The 19,769-nt window shown below is 44.7% G+C and overlaps 2 protein-coding genes across 5 annotated transcripts in view; one reads left to right on the top strand and one right to left on the bottom strand.

Annotated features, from left to right (window-relative positions):
* The window catches only part of KDM1A (lysine demethylase 1A), a 68,469-nt gene extending 57,168 nt beyond the window's left edge, over nt 1-11,301 (bottom strand). For 2 of the 4 annotated variants that reach the window (XM_021093198.1, XM_021093199.1), the window contains exon 1: nt 10,800-11,301. In XM_021093198.1, the coding sequence (XP_020948857.1) occupies nt 10,800-11,153 (354 nt within the window). In that variant the 5' untranslated portion in view covers nt 11,154-11,301. 4 annotated transcript variants of the gene reach the window in all.
* On the top strand, nt 15,754-18,679 carry TEX46 (testis expressed 46). The gene is made up of 2 exons (XM_021097600.1): nt 15,754-15,945; nt 17,855-18,679. The coding sequence occupies exons 1-2, from the start codon at nt 15,754-15,756 to the stop codon at nt 18,050-18,052; spliced, it is 390 nt and encodes a 129-aa protein (XP_020953259.1). The 3' UTR covers nt 18,053-18,679.

The raw sequence follows: 19,769 nt of genomic DNA, 5'->3' as shown, positions 1-19,769 counted from the left end.
TACAACAATCATTACAACCAAATTCTATAGCATTTCCATCCCAAACCTTCAGTGCATCCTCCCACCCCCAACCATAATAGCTAAGTATTTAAAAAAAAAAAAATTTCTCATGAAACAATCCTAGGTCTTTTCAGATTTAGCCCCATCTCTAACTTACATCATAGTACTAAAAATCAGATCCATGACTCTGAGGCTCTATACAACTAATAATTGTGTATGTGTGTTTATCTATATGTATGAATGCATCATGTTCACATACTGGAAGTTTCAACAAAAGACTAAAGTAGCCCTCAGTCAGACAAAAACATATTTAACTAGAATGACAAGTCTATCTAATGCCAATCTGTACTCCTAAATACTACTGCATAAGAAAATACCAAAAGAATTCCAGAAACCAAAAAAGAAAAAGTTAGAGACTTAAGAGAGCTGAATGATGAGAGCAAAGAATCCTTATTACAACAAATTGAGTAAGTGATGTGGAAATTGAAGCTACAGGTCTTACAAATTCACTCTGGTTATAAAGAAGAAAACCAGGTTATAAGTAGAAAGAGGACATAGTCTTGGTGTTTTATTAGGAGTAAAGCAACTCAGGATAGGGAAGAATATTATGGACCTCTTTGGTAAAATGTGTAATGTGGTATTGCAAGTAGTGATCAACTTTGGAACACTGTCAAATTATCATTGTGGCTCCCACCCTAATAAAGATTTCAAGAAGCCATAGAAACAGCAGCTCTCCATTCTGGATTCAATGAAAGGTAAAATGAATAAAATAATAACTTATTGAATGTGGAGACAGGGCAAAGCAACATGGCTTCCACCTATCACGTATCTAATTTATCAGATTTCTGAAATGAACAGTCCTGTTGATTATAGTGAATGTAATCTATTTTAACTTTTGAAATATCATTGCAAATAGCTCCAGAGTGTTGACTGCTTTTATCTGTCGTCTTCTTTTTTTAAACGACACAACCACAGGATTTGGGAGGGTTAGGGGAGCAGGTGGTTAGGGGAGATAAAGAGTTTTAATAAGGAGTTCCCGTTGAGGCTCAGTAACGAACTCGACTAGTATCCATGAGGATGTGGATTCGATCCCTGGCCCCCCTCAGTGGGTTAAAGATCCAGTGTTGCCGTGAGCTGTGGCGGAGTTCGCAGATACAGCTTGGATATGGCATTGCTGTGGCTATGGTGTAGGCTGGCAGCTGCACCTCAGATTTGACCCTTAGCCTGGGAACTTCCATTTGCCACAGGTTCGGCCCTAAAAAGGAAAAAAAAAAGTTTTACTAAAAACAGGGATTGGATTCAAAAATGCAAACGACTACAGATAAATTGAATGGTTTTGACCCATGTAAGAATCTTATTTTAGGAAGTTGTGGCACAGAAGTAACAAATTCAACTAGGAACCATGAGGTTTCAGGGTCGATCCCTGGCCTTGCTCAGTGGGATAAGTATCCGGAGTTGCAGTGTGCTGTGGTGTAGGCTGCAGACTCGGCTCAGATCTGATGTGGCTGTGGCTGTGGCTGTGGCTCTGGGTAGGCCGGCAGCTACAGCTCCGATTAGAACCCTAGCCTGGGAATCTCCATATGCCACAGGTGCGGCCCTAGGAAAAAAAAAAAAAAAAGACAGAATCTTATTTAACACATGAATAACTATATTTATCTACCAAATACTGAACACTGAGAACATAGCACAATGGAGAAAATGATTATGAATGAGTTTCCCTGCCCTTAATAAGCTGAGACTCTAGTTGACAAAAAAAAATTCTGATCAGGTAACAATATCATAGAGACTTTACAATAAAATCTCCAGAAACATAGATACTAAACTTTATCTTACTTGACTGAGTTAAACTGTAGGAAAGACCTCAGGGTAATGGGTAAAGCAACAAAAAGGGAAAAAAGTTTCAAAGAGGGAGAGGAGTTAAAAAATGTAATACAGGGAGTTCCCGTCATGGCGCAGTGGTTAACGAATCCGACTAGGAACCATGAGGTTGCGGGTTCGATCCCTGGCCTTGCTCAGTGGGTTAAGGATCCAGCGTTGCCGTGAGCTGTGGTGTAGGTTGCAGACGTGGCTCGGTTCCTGAGTTGCTGTGGCTGTGGTGTGGGCCAGCGGCTGTAGCTCTGATTAGACCCCTAGCCTGGGAACCTCCATATGCCGAGGGAGTGGCCCTAGAAAAAGGCAAAAAGACAAAAAAAGAAAAACAAAAATGTAATACAGGTTTACAGTAAGCAGATTCCTTTCTGCGTTCACCCACTCAACAGTGCTTGACCTCTCCCTGTCCCAAAGAGTCAGCCCTTTAATCCCTTGCCATCAATCCTATCCATCCATCAAATAATCACTTATCAAGTGCCTATTATGGAACTGGACAGTGTGCAAATTCTGAGACAAACACAAACAATAATATAAGATCCTCTCCTGCAGTAGTTCAGCTCTTAAGACACTATGCCCTTTGAAAGAAAAAGGAATCCAAAATTAAGGCAACACTGCATTCTTTCTTTTTTGTTTTTAGGGCTATACCTGTGGCACATGGAAGTCCCCAGGCTAGGGGTCAAACTGGAGCTGCAGCTGCTGGCCTGCACCACAGCTACAGCAACTTGGGACTGGAACCATGTCTGTGACCTACACCACAGCTGGATCCTTTAACCCACTGGGCAAGGCCAGGGATCAAACCCAAATCCTCATGGATATACTAGTTGGGTTCTTAACCCACTGAACTGCAACAGGATCTCCAACTCTGCATTCTTTTTAAGACCCTTTCCCAGAGGAATTACAATATGGTTAAAGGTACTGAGAAAATTTACCGAAAAACAATCTTTTTAAACATTGTTTACTCCAATGTTTTGATGAAGTGCTAACTACCAAAAAGGAACACACTTGGAAAAGGCTGGTCTAAGAGTTCTAAGTTTTCAGGAACAAAAGAGATTAAAAAGTACCTAGAGGGAGTTTCTGCTGTGGCATAAAGGGATTAGCAGCGTCTCTGCAGCACTGGGATCCAGGTTCAATCCCCTGCCCAACACAGTAGGTTAAGGATCTGGTGTTTCCACAGCTGCAGCATAGGTTGCAACTGCGGCTCAGGTCTGATCCCTGGGCCCAGGAACTCCTTATGCCATGGGGAAGCCAAAAGAGGAAAAAAAAGAAAGAAAATACCTAGAAGTAGGAAGAGTAAAAATATCTAAGGTGAAGTATTCAACAACAACAGAGAAAGGACTGTGTTACCCAGAACCCTAGGACTCTTTGGGACTTCATTTACTAAATTTTTTTTTGTCTTTCTTTTTTTAGGGCCGCACTTGCGGCATATGGAGGTTCCCAGGCTAGGGGTCCAATCGGAGCTGTAGCTGCCGGTCTATGCCACAGCAATGCCAGATCCAAGCTGCGTCTGCGACCACTACCACAGCTCACAGCAACGCCAGATCCTTAACCTACTGAGTGAGGCCAGGGATTGAACCTGCATCCTCATGGATGCCAGTCAGGTTTATTGACCACTGAGCCACGACAGGAACTCCTACCAATTTCTATTTTTAAATTTTTTTTTGCTTTTTAGGGTCAAATCTGTGGCACGTGGAGGTTCCCAGTCTAAGAGTCAAATTGGAGCTGTAGTTGCCAGCCTACACCACAGCCACAAAAACTCAGGCTCCCAGCCACATCTTCAACCTACACCACAGCTCACAGCAACTCTGGATCCTTAACCCACTAAGTAAGACCAGGGATCGAACCCACATCCTCATGGATACTAGTTGGTTTCTTTACCAATGAGCCACGAGGGGAACTCCCATTTACTAATTTTTAAATGTATTTTTCTTTTTCTTTTTTTTTTTTTTTTTTTTGTCTTTTTTGCTATTTCTTGGGCCGCTCCCGCGGCATATGGAGGTTCCCAGGCTAGGGGTTGAATCGGAGCTGTAGCCACCGGCCTACGCCAGAGCCACAGCAACGCGGGATCTGAGCCTCGTCTGCAACCTACACCACAGCTCACGGCAACGCTGGATCGTTAACCCACTGAGCAAGGGCAGGGATCGAACCCAAAACCTCATGGTTCCTAGTCGGATTCGTTAGCTACTGCGCCACGATGGGAACTCCTATTTTTCTTTTTTTTTTTTATGGTCCTCAGCATATGCAAGTTCTCAGGCTAGGGGTCAAATCGGAGCTGCTATACCACAGCCATGGCAACACAGGATCCAAGCCACATCTACAAGCTATGACACAGCTTATGGAAATGCCGGATCCTTAACCCACTGAGTGAGGCCAGGGATAGAACAACCACCTCACAGAGACTACGTTGGATTCTTAACCTGCTTAGACACAATGGAATGCCTTAAAATGTTTTTTGTTTTGTTTTGTTTTTTCCTTTTTAGGGCTGTACCCACAGCATATGGAGAGTCCCTGGCTAGGGGTCTAATCGGAGCTACAGCTGCTGGCCTACACCACAGCCACAGCAACACCAGTTCTGAGCTGCATCCACGACCTACATCAGAGCTCACGGCAACGCCGGATCTTAACCCACTGAGCAAGGCCAGGGATCGAATCGGCAACCTTATGGTTTCTCACTGGATTTGTTTCTGCTGTGCCATGATGAGAACTCCCTTAAGATGTATTTTGTGTGTGTGTGTGTGTGTGTGTATGTGTCTTTTTGTCTTTTTAGGGCCACACCTGCAGCATATGGAGGTTCCCAGGCTAGGGGTCTAATTGGAGCTGTAGCCGCACTGACCTACACCACAGCAATGCCAGATCAGAGTCGCATCTGCAACCTACACCACAGCCCATGGCAACGCCGGATCCTTAACCCACTGATTGAGGTCAGGGATTGAACCTGCAACCTCATGGTTACTAGTCAGATTCGTTTCCGCTGTGCCACGATGGGAATTCCTCCTTTAAAATGTTTTTGTTTTTGGTCTTTTTGCCATTTCTTGGGCCACTCCCGCAGCATATGGAGGTTCCCAGGCCAGGGGTCAAATCAGAGCTACAGCTGCCGGCCTACACCACAGCCCATGGCAACGCCAGATCCTTAACCCACTGAGCAAGGGCAGGGATCAAACCCTCAACTTCATGGTTCCTAGTCGGATTTGTTAACCACTGCGCCACAACAGGAGCTCCCTAAAATGTATTTTTAACCTGAGCACTCATGTTTTAAACCAAACTGCAGCCCTTTAGAGATCACCAACATAATGAACTTGGATTACGTAAGGAACTCAATTTTGGGTAAACCTAAGAATAAAATTTCTTCTGCCATCTTTGTTCAACTGAGAGATGGCAAGACAAGCTAAAAACAAGCAAATGAAACAAGCTTTTGCACTACCACTACTTGTCAATCAATACAGTACTTCATAAACAAAATACAGAAATTACTAAGGCTGAAACAAGACTGTTAAGTATTATGCTTTAACCTCCATTCTCAAATTTGGCTCTACCAGAATAGCCTCATTGTCTCAAAGACTGACAATTAAAATAATTGTTATAAAATAATTGTTATAAACTTAAACAATATAAACTAGAAAGTTCCCATGTAGTGCAGCAGGTTAAGGGATCTGGTGCTGCTGTAGCTGAGGTGCAGGCCACAACTGCAGCTTCAGTTTGATCCCTGGCCCAGGAACTTCTGCGTGCTGTGGGTGCAGCCAAAATAAAAAATAACCTTGACATGAAACAGGCAAGTAGTACTTTATGCATTTTTTTTTTTTTTTTTTTTTTTGGCCTTTTTAGGGCTGCACCTGCAGCATATGGAAGTTCCCAGGCAGGGGTCAGAGTGGAGCTGCAGCTGCCGGCCTATGCCACAGCCTTGCCAACGCTGGATCCGAGCTGTGTCTGCAACCTACACCACAGCTCACAGCAACACCGATCTGTAACCCACTGAGTGAGGCCAGGGATTGAACCTGCATCCTCATGGATTCTAGTCTGTCTGGTTTGTTACCACTAAGCCACAACGGGAACTCCTAAAATTATATTTTATGAAAAAGGATTTCTCAACTTACTAAAAAGTTTAAAAGCCATCTGAAACAATCATACAAACTCTAAAAAACAAAAACTGTTCCCCTGAGAAAAAGAGTGGATGCTCTGAATACAAAGGATTGGGAATCTCACTCCCTAAGTAAAATCCTCTGAGACTTCAGAGGTTTACAAGTACTTATAACCAAGGACAAAAAGATGTCCCAATAGGCAGATATGAGTCAACAGGGTAACTGTTCTTACACCCATGACTCTCAAATTTACATTTCTAGTCTTTCCTTTTTCTTCCACACCCATGCTACAGTGATTCATTCACTTTCCCAACCACCTTAAAGCTCCAGTTTCTTGTTTTAATTGTTCTTCCTTGTAATTCACCCAGGGCACAAAGGCCAGATTAATTTTCCAAATACATTATAGTTTTAGATAGTTCAACAGATGAATGCCAAAACTTTCAATCCAGCATACATACTCTCTGGCTCTAACTAGTCAAAACCACCTCTACTCATTTTCAAACACACTAGTCAAAAAGTCCTCAATACTAAGCTCCCTAAAAGCTACTCTCACCTTTTTCTGTAAATACAATGCCTAAAATTCAAGGTCCACCTCCTCCGCAAATTATTCCCTAAATATTCCAAACTTACAAACATTTCTCTCCCTTCTCTAAATTCTCACAGCACTTACACTTCATAATCCAGTGCAAGGCTGCCTGATAGAATCTTCTGTGATAATGGAAATGTTCTGTACCCGTACTTTCAGTAAGTTAGCACTAGCCACCCACAACCATGTGGACATTTAGGATTCAATTAAAATTAAAAATTCAGAGTTCCCACTGTGGTGCAGCAGGTTAAGGATTCTGCACTGTCTCTGTGACGGCATAGGTTTGATCCCCAGCCTGATGCAGTGGGTTAAGGATCCAGTGTTGCTGCAGCTGCGGCATAGGTCACAGCTGGGGCTTGGATTTGATCCCTGGCCTGGAAACTTCCATGTACCACAGGGGCACCAAAAAAAAAAAAAAATTATTTTTAAATCAAAAATTCAGTTTTCTCAGTCTACTAGACACAGAGTAAGTACTCACTAACCATAAAGTGGCTAGTGGCTAGCATAATGGACAGCACCAGATCTAGTGTTTGGCTCTCTACAATCCAGACACAACTCTGTAACCTGAACACTACTGATCCCTCCAACTTACCTTGTTCCTAGAAAAATCTCATTTCCAATTAAATTAATTTGCCCATTGCTCCCAACATTCTGTTATCCACTCTGGACTCCCTGCTGCTTCTCAAACCACTTTGTATTATATTCCAAGCATTTTTCACTTCCTTTTTTTCACTGGTGGTACTTAATCACTAGTTACCTACTTATTTTATGCTACACAACTACAGTAAGTATTTTGTTTACATTATATCTAGACCTAATAACCTTACAAGATAGGATTTATTTTTCCGAGGAAAAGGAATCATAGGAGTATGAATTAACTCCACAAGTCCATCCTTTTCCAGAATACCTCAAAAAATTCTGTCCTTTTTCAAGGCCCAGCTCAAGGCCACCATTCCTTATGAGGTGGTGTTGCCTAAATGCTTAGCCATTTTAACAATTTCAAACTTTAAACAGTTTGCCATAATGTCAGCATACACACTCAGAGGTGAATTTATTCTAAAACTAATGAAACTTAAGCATCAGGGACCTTCAGTTGCATGGACTCCTTCCAATACTCTGAATCAAATTTTCTTTTTTTTGCCTTTTCTAGGGCCACTCCCTCGGCATATGGAGATTCCCGGGCTAGGGGTCTAATCGGAGCTGTAGCCACCGGCCTATGCCAGAGCCACAGCAATGCGGGATCCAAGCCGCATCTGCAACCTACACCACAGCTCATGGCAACACCGGATCTTTAACCCACTGAGCAAGGCCAGGTATCGAACCCGCAACCTCATGGTTCCTAGTCGGATTTGTTAGCCACTACACCACGATGGGAGCTCCCCTGAATCAAGTTTTGATTACATAATTACATACACATTTACTTGTTTACATAATTATACACACGTTTATGTATACATAATTTTTTCATTGTTCTCTAGTTTTATTATTTTTCAACATACTTTTTTTTAAGAGTCCCCCAAACTGAATAAGTGCTCAGGCCATGAAATATAGATATATCCCTTTCATAAGCCATTAAACTCTTGAAGCAAGATCCATCTACACTGCCCACACATCTACGGACAATTAATCTTCAACAAAGGAGGCAAGAATATACAATGGGGAAAAGAAAGTCTCTTCAGCAAGTGCTATTGGGAAAGCTGGACAGCTAAATGTCAATCAATGAAGTTAAACACAGAGTCACAACACACATAAAAATAAACTTGAAATGGCTTATACTTAATTATAAGACATGACATCATGAAACTCCTAGAAGGGAACACAGGCAAAACATTTTCTGACATATATCATACCAATGTTTTCTTAGGTCAGTTCCTCAAGGCAATAGAAATAAAAGCAAAAATAAACAAATGGGACCTAATCAAACTTATAAGCTTTTGCACAGCAAAGAAAACCATAAAAAAGGCAAAAAGACAACCTAAGGACTGGGAGAAAATTCTGTGACTGACAAGGGCTTAATTTCTAAAATATACAAACAGCTCGTACAATTCAATAATAAAAAAACAACCTAGTTGAAAAATGAGTGGGAGACTTAGACATTTCTCCAAAGAAGATGTACAGACAGCCAAGAGATACATGAAAAGATGCTCATCATCACTAATTATTAGAGAAATGCTAATCAAAACTACAATGAAGTACCACCTTATACCAGTCAGAATGGCCACCATTAAAAAGTCTACAAGGAGTTCCCGTTGTGGCTCAGCAGCAACGAATCCAACTAGTATCCATGAGAACTTGGGTTCGATCCCTGGCCCTGCACAGTGGGTTGGGGATCTGGCATTGCTGAGAGCTACGGGATAGATCGAAGACATGGCTCGGACCCTGCATTGCTGTGGCATGGTATAGGCCAGCAGCTGCAGCTCAGATTCAACCCGTAGCTTGGGAACCTCCATATGCCTCCAGTGTGGCCTTAAAAAGCAAAAAAAACCCAAAAAAACCCAAAACACCTAAGGGGAGTTCTCGTTGTGGCTCAGCCGGTTAAGGACCTGACATTGTCTCTTTGAGGATGCAGATTTGATCCCTGGCCTTGCTCAGGATCCAGCCTTGCAGTAAGCTTGCAGCATAGGTATTGCTGTGGATGTGGCGTGGGTTCCCGATGCAGCTAAGATTCATCCCTGGCCCTGGAATTTCTATATGCCCCAGGTGTGGCCATAAAAAGAAAAACAAACAAAAAGCACTTGGGGAATTCCCACCATGGCTCAGTGGAAACTAGTATCCATGAGGTTCGATCCCTGGCCTCGCTCAGTGGGTTAAGGATCTGGCATTGCCGTGAGCTGTGATGTAGGTTGCAGACTTGGCTCAGATCTGGTATTGCTGTGGCTGTGATGCAGGCCAGCAGCTACGGCTCAGATTAACCCCTAGCGCGGGAACCTCCATATGACGTGGTTTCGGCCCTAAAAAAGACAAAAACAAAACAAAACAAAAAACAAACCAGTTGGGCTTCTGCCTTCTACTTCATTTCTGAGAGTTGGGAGTTGCCAACCTCTGTGCCTTTCTAACTCATGTTTTAGTAAAAGCCCCCTCAGAGACTTCTCTCCTTCATACTGAGCACAGAGTATTCTCAAAGGGGCAGTTCAACCTGAAGGCTCTGTCTGGGCAATACTCAAGAAGCTCCTCATACACATTTATGTGTTACATAAATTACACAACTTAAAATATTTACTTACTTAAAAGTTCTATGTACATACATTTCCAGTTTTTCCAACTGTACCATGAAATCGCCAGAAAAGGCCCAAGTCTAAAGTTTGTGCCCTAGTACTGCCCCAGTGTTCTGCTTATTGCTGGTGTCCCATGTGGTCCTTTGTTTCAGAGGCTGATGATACCTTATCACATTGTAAGTGTAGGGCTTACATTCCAGTTCCACCACTTACCCAGCTTTGTGACTCTGGGCAAGTTGCTTAAACTGTGTGCCTCAGTTTACTCATTCCTCAAGTGGGGCTAGCAATACCTGCCAATTGGTGTTTAGCCAAAATACAATGTTGGTGACGCTCTGAACACAGCACCTGGCACCCAGAGATGTGAGGCAAGCTATCGCCTGTACATATCGTCATGTGACAAATCTTTTTCTTCCTGTATATCTACACCTTGACTAATTGATATTTGCCCTCTTCATCAGCTTCCTCCTTTGTAAAAATCTACGTCAAAAGAACGTTGACAGGATAAAAAGAAAAAGAGGAAAACTCTCCAGCATACAGAAAGGGCTCGAAAAAAAAAACCAAAAAACTTCCTTTTTTTCTGTCTTCAAGGCTAAGGCAATTTCTTTAGCATCATCCTACAGCCCCAACACGCTCCCAGCTGAAACACAAAAATACTGCCGAGCGGCTTCCAGATACATCTGTGAACAAGTGATATACGTCTTCAACAAGGCCCACCACAACTCCACGTCAGGGAGCCATTTTTTCCCAACCAAGAAAAGGAAAAGGTGTACGAGATGCAACGAGTAAAACAGCTCTCCCCGCCATCCCCCTTTCTCCCTGGACGGCCGGGTCCCAGCACAAAGACGCATTCACCGCTGGCAAAGACCTTCCCCTCTCTCACCCCACCCACCCGACTAGTGGGGGGGTGGGTGGAGATCCGTGACTGGGGAGGTCGAGGTGGGCGTGGGGCTCAAGGCCCAAGACCCCGGCAAGCGAGGGTGAGTGGTTATGGGGCTGGACAAGCTCGAGGAAGCTAGGTACTGGGATTTGTGGTTCAAGGGAGGGGTCGCGCCTCACCTTCGCCCGCTTGCGCCGGCTGGTCCGTCGCCCCTCCGGAGTCTCTGCGATTCCCGTTTCCATGGGGGTCGCAGATCCAGGCACGACGGTAGGCCCGGCTTGAGGCCCGGCGGACCCCGGCGGCTCGGCCAGGCCCCCGGGGGGAGAGGCTCGCGGGGGCTCCTTCTTGCGGGGAGTGCGCTCCCCAGCTGCCCCCGGCCCGGCCTCGGCGGGGCCGGACAGGCCCGCGGGCGGCGCAGTCACCTCCGAGCCGTTCTCCGCGCCGCCCGCTGCCGAGGCACCGGCCTCCGACCCGGCCGCTGCCGCCGCCGCCGCCGCCGCTGCGGCGGCTGCTGCTTTCTTCCCAGACAACATCTCGGGCCGCCTGGCCGCCGACGGCCGTAGGGGCCGCTCGGTCTGTCGGTCCGTGGGTCCGAAGCCGCCTTGCCTCACTTCACACAGTCTGCGCGCTACCAACCGCCGCCGTGAACGCACACGCGCGGAGCGCGCTCCCGCCGCGCCGGGACAATAAGGCCAGAGACGCCCACGGCCCCGCCCTCCCCGCTGCCATAGAGCGGCGTCCTCCAGGCTAGAGCGGCGCCATGGCAAACAGCGCGATGCTTTCCTAGAGCGTCTCCTTAGCCTTTGGGATCGGTCCCAACACCGTCCCTACCCTAGGGTTTCTGGGCCGGATTGCACCTCCGAGGGCGACCATTTCCTCCAGGGACTTGCGTGCTCCCTCATTCATTCATTCATTCATTCATTCATTCTCATTCACCTACTTGTCAACTCAACCAATATTTATTAAGCTTTACTGACTGACAAGTTCTGGCTTTCAAATAGTTTACAGTTTAGTGAGGGAAAACACTGACATGTAACTGGTAGATCTTATTTACTATTCATAATTGTCCTACTTGAACTGGGGGAATCTTGGAGAGCAACTGAGTTTCGTGGTAATAAAATGGAAAATAAAATAGGAAACGCAATATGCGTCCAGAAGGGATTGCCCTTGCTTCCAGAGCTTTGTTTATGCTCTTCATTTTGTCTGGACCCTCTCCCTCCTTCACACTCCCTCACTCGCACCCTTTTCCACTCCTACGCTCCCCATCCCCACAACATGACATCTTTCCACTCCAGGTTAATTCTTTCTAATGTCGCTGATGGTGGTGGTGGTTTATTCTTTTAATTCCTCAAGGAATACTTCACTGACTTGGAACAGACTGCGTTCAAGTTTATTCCCACTGGGACATGGAGCGGTAATTGCTTTTTCACAAGTCTGTGTCTTCAAAGCGTAATTTTCAAACAATGGAAGTTTGAGAACTGGTGAAATTAATCTCTAGTGATAGACTCCAATCAGTGGTTGCCTGGGATGAGGGTGGAGGTTGACTTCAAAAGAGCTGGAGAGAACAGGCTGAGAGTGATTGAAATGTTTCCTATCGTGATTGGGGTGTGAGTGTATTAGTCAAAACTCATTTTAACTATACACATAAAATAGGTATATTTTATGTCAACTGTACTTCGATGAAGTTGAATTATTATTATTATTTTTTTAATTTTAGCCACCCTAGGCATATGGAGTTCCTGGGCCAGGGATCAGGGCTCAGTTCCCAGCAGCTGTTTCAACCTATGCCACAGCTACAGCAGCACTGGATCCTTTAACCCACTGTGCCGGGTCAAGGGTCCAACCTGTGTCCTGGTGCTGCAGAGATGCCCCGATTCCCTTGCACCACAGTGGGAACTCCTTGAATTATTATTTTTTAAACTAAGCAAACAGAAAAAGAGACAAGTTCAGAAAACTAGAAGCTATGCCAAAAAGTGTAATCACAATACAACATATGGCTCAGCTGTGAACTACACTGATGGGTCTACAATAACAGATGGAATGAATATTGTTTTAACCAAAGGGATAGAATTATATTGAGAAAATGGAGAAAAGAGAGTGTGGAGACAGGGGTGAGAGGGGTTTGCAGAAGAGGGGGCAATGTGGGAATGGAGGGGGTTCAACATCAGAGCTAAATCCCCATCTACCATCATAAGAAGATAGAGCGTGTCAAAATTGAGCAATTTGGGAGTTCTTGCTGTGGTATAGTGGTTTAAGGATGAGAGTGGTCTCCGCATTGGCTTGGGTGGTTGCTAAGGCCCAGTGGGTTAAGGATCTGGCCTTGCTGCAGCTGTGAGGTAGGTTGCAGCAGCTGTGGCTCAGATTCCATTCCTGGCCCATGAACTTCCATATACTGTGGGAGCAGCCAAAAAAAAAAAAAAATTCAGAAATTCATAAATAACAGTATAAGCATACTATTTAGATATAACAAGATAGGCACCAGAAGAAACCGCTGAAAAGTTGGAATTGGTTGTCTGAGTGGTACAAAGTGAGAAGCGGGTGAGGCAGGAGATGGAAGCTTGCTTGTTTAAACCCTGTAGTTCTAGCTAACAGTTTTGCACATTTAGTAATTTGTTACAATTTAAATGAGATTTTAAAAATATGTGTATCCTTTGACCCAGCAATTCCACTTTCGAGGAAAATTTTCTTGGGAAATATTTAACTATGTGTACAAAGATTTAACTTCCATGTGTTTATCTCAGGTTCCTAAAGGCCCAACAAGTGGCCTTATATAATTAAATATATTAGAATAGCATAGTCATTAAAATTTACATCTGAACATAGAGAACTCCTAGAGTTCCCATTGTGGCTCAGTGGGTTAAGGCTCTGATGTTGTCATGAGCTGTGGTGTAGGCTGGCAGCTGCCCCTCCCATTCAACCCCTAGCCTGGGAACTTTTAGGTTTCCAGATGCGACCCTTAAAAAAAGAGAGAGAGAGAGAGAACTCCCATACAAAATAGTGAGCATATGTCAAAGATTTATTTTACTCATTATTGAGGGAATCAGCAGGATGGTAAAGCTGGTTCAAGGGAAAATAGGAGAAACTGATATAAAGTCACTGGTCAACGGAACACAGAATGCTGGACTAAGACTGCAAAGTTGAATAAGAAAAAAAATGGGGAGTTCCTTCATGGCTCAGCAGTAACGAACCTGACTAGGATCCATGAAGATGCAGGTTTGATCCCTGGCCTTGCTCAGTAAGTTAAGGATCCCATGTTGCTGTGAGCTGTGGTGTAGGTTGCAGACATGATTGGGATCCTGCATTGCTGTGGTTGTGGCTGTAGGCTGGCAGCTGTAGCTCCGATTTGACCCCTAGCCTGAGAACTTCCATATGCCGCAGGTGCAGCACTAAAAAGAAAAGAAAAAAAAGTCCTACAAGGCCATAAAACAGTAAATTCTGACATATTTTCTATGAGACAGAATTTATTTATTTATTTTTGTCTCTCTTTTTTTTAGGGCTGCACCCTTGGCATATGGAAGTTTCCAGGCTAGCGGTCAAATAAGAGATACAGCTGCCAGCCTATGCCAAAGCCACAGCAATGCCAGATCTGAGGAGTGTCTGTGGCCTACGCAGCAGCTTCTGGCAACGCCAGATTTTTAACCCCTGAGAGAGGCCAGGGATAGAACTCACATCCTCATGGATACCAGTTGGGTTCTTAACCTGCTGAGCCACAAGGGGAACTCCAGATGGAATTTACTTATATCTGTTTGCAAAAAATCATTTGCAACTTATCCATTTTCCCTAGAAATAATAAATTCATTTAAAACTTTTAAATTTGACTCATTTAAAATTAATTTTTTTAAATTGTAGTAATATACACATAGCATAAAATTTACCATCTTAACCTTGTTTTTTTTGTTTGTTTGTTTGTTTTTTGCTTTTTAGGGGCACATGGAGGTTCCCAGGCTAGGGGTCCAATCGGAGCTACAGCTGCTGGCCTATACCACAGCCACAGCAAAGACATATCTGAGCTGCATCTGTGACCTATACCATAGCTCACGGTAATGCCGGATCCTTAACCCACTGAGAGAGGCCAGGGATCAAACTCATAACCTCGTGGTTCCTGGTTGGATTCGTTTCTGCTGTGCCACCACAGGACCTTCCCATTTTAACCATTTTTAAGTGTACAGTTCACTAGAGTTAAGTGCATTCTGCAATCTCAAGAACTCTTTGCATCTTGTAAAACTCCGTCCTCATTAAACACCTTAGCATTCTCCTCTACCCCAACCCCTACCAACCACCATTCTACTTTCCACCTCTATAAATCTGACCAGACTAGATAGCTCATATAAGCAGAATCAAATAGCTTTTGTCCTTTTGCTTATTTTGCTTAGCATAATGTCCTCAAAGTTCACCTATGTTATAGAATATGTCAGAGTTTCCTTCCTTTTAAAGGCTAATCCCACTGTATGCATATACAACATTTCGTTCATCCATTCACCTGTTGATGGATTTTTGGGTTGCTCCACCTTTTGGCCATTGTGAAAATACCACTTTGAACATGTGTGTACAAACATCTCTTCAAGACCCTGCTTTCCAATCTTTGGGATCTGCCCAAGTGAAATTGCTGGAGCATCTTATCCAGCTGACTTCACTGAGTCAGGAACCTAATCAATATTAAATAGCAAACCCAACAAAATGTCCTGCCCCTAGAGGATCAGGTGACCAAGAAGTGGGCCAGGTAGACAATATCCTAGTATGACTGTGAATGAGCTTGCAAAACTCTTTTTGCCCTATTTCCAAGTTTTGCTGTCTCCCTCTCTGTGAGGGTAAAGGCTCTGTACTGCTGGCCTTTTTCTCCCAAGTGACTAGGCCCGGAAGTTCTGTTGAGTGACTGAGATATCATAAAGGCTTACACCCCTTGGCTATTGTGAGGATGTCATGAGATGATGCTTGGGAACTGCCTATCAAAGTCTGGCACACAGTGGCGGCTTAAGACATAGGAGTAATTAATATTATTGTTATGCGGCAGCTGGGGGTGGGGACTGGTTGTGACTCAGAGGAGGGGGCAGCTATGACTCCTGTCATGGAGAGGAGCTGTCCTAGATGGGGGACTGAGGCAGGGGCTTGGGGCTTGGGTATTTCCAAGCCACAATGCTAGGGGAACTGATGTCTCTTTTTAAGAATCTCCACGGGATATTTGCTTCCTCAGGCACCACAGGAGCGTTGATGGCTTGGCTGATCAGCTATAAGCCAGCCTTGTTTGGGTTCCTATTCCTTCTGCTGTTGCTTAGCAACTGGCTGGTCAAGTATGAATTCAAGCCCACCCCCCAAGAGCCCCAGCAGGTGAGCAAGAGGGCCCTTAGCCTCAGCTGAGGGTGACAGGATGGTCACTGCTAGATTTGGGGGTGGGAAGACAAGGCAGGTGTCAGGACAATGGGGCAGGACTGAGGAATCCATGACTCCGGTCTAAGACCTTGCCCTGCAGCTTCCTCTTAGGTGATGGAGGACAAAGGACCTCCTTCGCAAAGCTTCAGCTGCCTCATCTGAAAAATAGGGCCCATCCCAGACTTTCCTATTTCATGTTTGATGTCAATATGCTTTGGCAACAGTAATAGCTATTTTTTTGGTCTTTTGTGTTTTTAGGGCCACACCTGCAGCATATGGAGGTTCCCAGGCTAGGGGTCTAATTGGAGCTGTTGCTGCTGGCCTATGCCCTCAGAGCCACAGCAACACCAGATCCGAGTTGCGTCTGTGACCAATGCTACAGCTCACGGCAACACCAGATCCTTAACCCACTAAACGAGGCCAGGGATTGAACCCACAACCTCATGGTTCCTAGTTGGATTCGTTTCCCTTGTGCCATTACGCAAGCTCCAGTAATAGCCATTTTAAAGTGGGAAAAATTACAAGGGATACCTTTTGAAATATGTATTACATAGATAAATCTCTAAAACTGAATAATGAAGCCAGAGGAACCATACCTAGATTATGACATCTTTTATGTAAAGTTAAAAACATGCGAAACAATATCCTGTCTTACTTATGAATGCCTATGTATGGTGAAAGTGCATGAAGGTAGGATTTCTCAACCTTTACACTAGTGACATTTAGGGCTGGATAATTATTTGATAAGAGGGACTAGCCTGTGTATTGCTGGATTTTTGGCAGCATCCCTAGCCTCTACCCACAAGATGCAAAAAGCACTCCTCATCCCTTTTGTGCCAACCAAAAATTTCTTCAGACATTGCCAAATGTCTCCAGGGGAGGGCAAAATAGCCTCCCATTGAAAACTAGTATAAAGTGGTATAAAGAAGTGCATGGAAAAAATAAATACCAAATTCAGGACTGCAGTTGAGATAAGGTTCAGGGAGGGAGGGCAACACTCTAGAAAGGAGTGGGATTTGCAGAGGACTTCGGTTACATTTGTGATATTTTATTTCCTTTTTTTTTTTTTTGTCTTTTGAGGGCTGCACCCACGGCATATGGAGGTTCCCCAGTAGGGGTCGAATGGGAGCTATAACTGCTGGCCTACATCACAGCCACAGCAACATGGGATCCGAGCCGCATCTGCGACCTACACCACAGTTTACGGCATTGCCGGATCCGCAACCCACTAAGCGAGGCCAGGGATCAAACCCTCGTCATCATGGATACTAGTCGGATTTGTTACTGCTGAGTCATAAGGGGAACTCCTGAAATACTTAATTTTTAAATGATTTTTGAAGATGGAGGAGTCTATAGCTGGATCCAAAGAGAGAAAAATTAAGTATCATTATTAATTGCATATGGTGGGGGACAGATAAAGATGACAGGGATAAGAGCATTTCAAGAGACCACTGAGACTTGGCAGTTGGAGATTTTATGAGGCCTGACTAAACTCTCAAAGAAGTGTGTTGGGAAAAGCACAAGCTCTGGAGACAGATATATTTGGGTTAAGGGTTTTACATCCTCTGTGAGTGCAGATTAATGAGCCCTTTCTCTTAATCCTCTGGGTGATGCAGGAAAAAGGGCCTTCCCTCACCCACAAGATGTGGCACAGAGGCTGTCATGCCCATCGATTAAGATGATGTTCGTAACTCGCCTGGTGTGAGAAGGGATTCTCATGATTAACCAACTTTTCCTCCTTTCGTGGCGGTGGGGCGTTTAGGAAGAGGCAGAGAAACCAAAGACTTGTGGAGCCAAACCCAACAGCAACAGCAACTGCCTGACCATGAAAGAAGTGGAGAGACTGCACGCCTGCTTTGCCCTCCAGGACAAGATCCTTGAACGGCTCATGTTCAGTGAAATGAAGCTGAAGGTCTTAGAAAATCAGATGTTCATCGTATGGAATAGAATGAACCACCACAAGCGGTCAAGCCGACTGCGGACTTTTCCGGGGGGGAAACACAGACTGAGGAGGCGTGAGTCCATTTTCTCCATCCTCTCTGACTGCACTTCCAATTCCCCCTGAGGAGGCCACAGAGACTGCAGTGGCCTGGCCTCTTCTGATGTTACCTTTCCTCAGTAAAGCCCAGTCAGAGACTATTGGATTTTCTCAGTCAATCACACTGGAGAGGAGGATTGGAAGGCAGACAGGTTGGTCACTTCTGGAAAAGCAATCTGTACTTACCAGGTCAGCCAGATAGCACGCTATGATACAACGTGAAGGGGGCTCTCGAACCCAGCCCTTCCTCTCTTTCAGTTGGATCACCTAGACCCTGGTCCAGGGCCCTGTACCTGTTCACCTGGAGTCTTAGAATGGCTGTCCCAGTGCTGTTCCAGCCTCCGATCTCCCCATCACTCTGCACGCAGAGGCCACAGCATGTGTTGCCAAGGGCAGCTCTGAGCGTGATCATTGCCTATTCTTGAGCCGATGCCTTGCTGTGGTTGACAGAATAAAAGCCACACTCTTCATGGTGTCCAGCCCCGATCTGACCCCCTTTCAGCCTTTTTCCCCCATGCCTCTTCCTCACATGCCTTTTACTCTAGAGTATCCTAAACATCCGTGTACCACCTTTGGAAGTTTTGCCATAACTGCGAACCACCTGAATTTTAACTCAATATTGTCCCTTCAAATTAGCTCTTTTTTCCTTAACAAATTTACCTGTGAAGAAAAATAATAATAAAAATAAATACTTTATAAATTAAAAAAACATTATCCTTTGCTTGAAATAGAACTTAACTATTAAAGACAATGCAAACAAAAGGATGTTATGAAGTTCTCCATAGAGCTTGGTTGCCTACTTGAAGATCTGAACTTGTAAAATGTGGGTTGACAGGGAGATTAGTGTTAGTGTTTGAAAGATACACCAGCCCCCAGCTGAGACTTTTTTTCCAATTAGGAGGATCGGGAAGGAAGTCTCTACTTTGCTGTGGGATCCAGTGTGACTTAACGCCTTGCTGGTGTCCCACCGAAAATTCTCTTTCTCCCCCAAAGTCTCGTGCATTCTACTCAAACCAGGTGACCAGCTGTCCTGTAAATGCAGCCGCATCTTTGCGCCCATGGTTTCCTTCCTGGAATCCCTTCTCTTCCCCTTTCTGCTGTTACAATTCTTCCCTTCTTCCAAAACCACCTCCTACAGAAAGCATCCCTCAACCCAGCTGGAATAAGTCTCTCCTGGCAGAATTTTATCTCTAATCCTGCAACAGAAGGTATCACAAATCTGCTGGGATTTTATTTTTCTATATTCCCTCTCCAGCCTCGATCATAGCCTCTCTGAGAGCAAGCATAGCATCTTGGTCAATGGTACATCCCTGCAGAGCACCTGTGGCTAGGATACAGTCAGTGCTCAAGAAATAACATCTGTAATTTTTTTTGACTTTTTTTTTTTTTTTTTTTGTCTCCCACACCCTCCCACCATACTCAGCCATGGGAGATCTTATCAGTATCTCGCTCTCTGACAAGGGCAAGGGCATTGCTCCCAGCTGGTCACAGCCACTAACTGCTGTGCCGTTAGCCTTCACAACCATGATTTCCTCCTCTGCGTGGATGATGTTGAGGCCTGATGGAAGAATATTGATCAGTGCCCTTTGTCACCCTAGAACTGTTCTGTGCTCTGGATATAGGTCCTGCCTTGCTTTCTCCTTTCTTCTCACCTGCGTATGAGCCTTCATGATAACCCACGACCTGCGGGTAAGACAACGTCCCCAGTACCAGCCTCTGGTGCCATTGGCAAGACACACCAGGG

The sequence above is a fragment of the Sus scrofa genome, chromosome 6, assembly GCF_000003025.6.
Source record: "Sus scrofa isolate TJ Tabasco breed Duroc chromosome 6, Sscrofa11.1, whole genome shotgun sequence".
In the NCBI taxonomy this organism is placed as follows: domain Eukaryota; kingdom Metazoa; phylum Chordata; class Mammalia; order Artiodactyla; family Suidae; genus Sus; species Sus scrofa.
The sequence above is the reverse complement of the archived record's forward strand: the minus strand, read 5'-3'. Positions and strand labels throughout refer to the sequence as shown.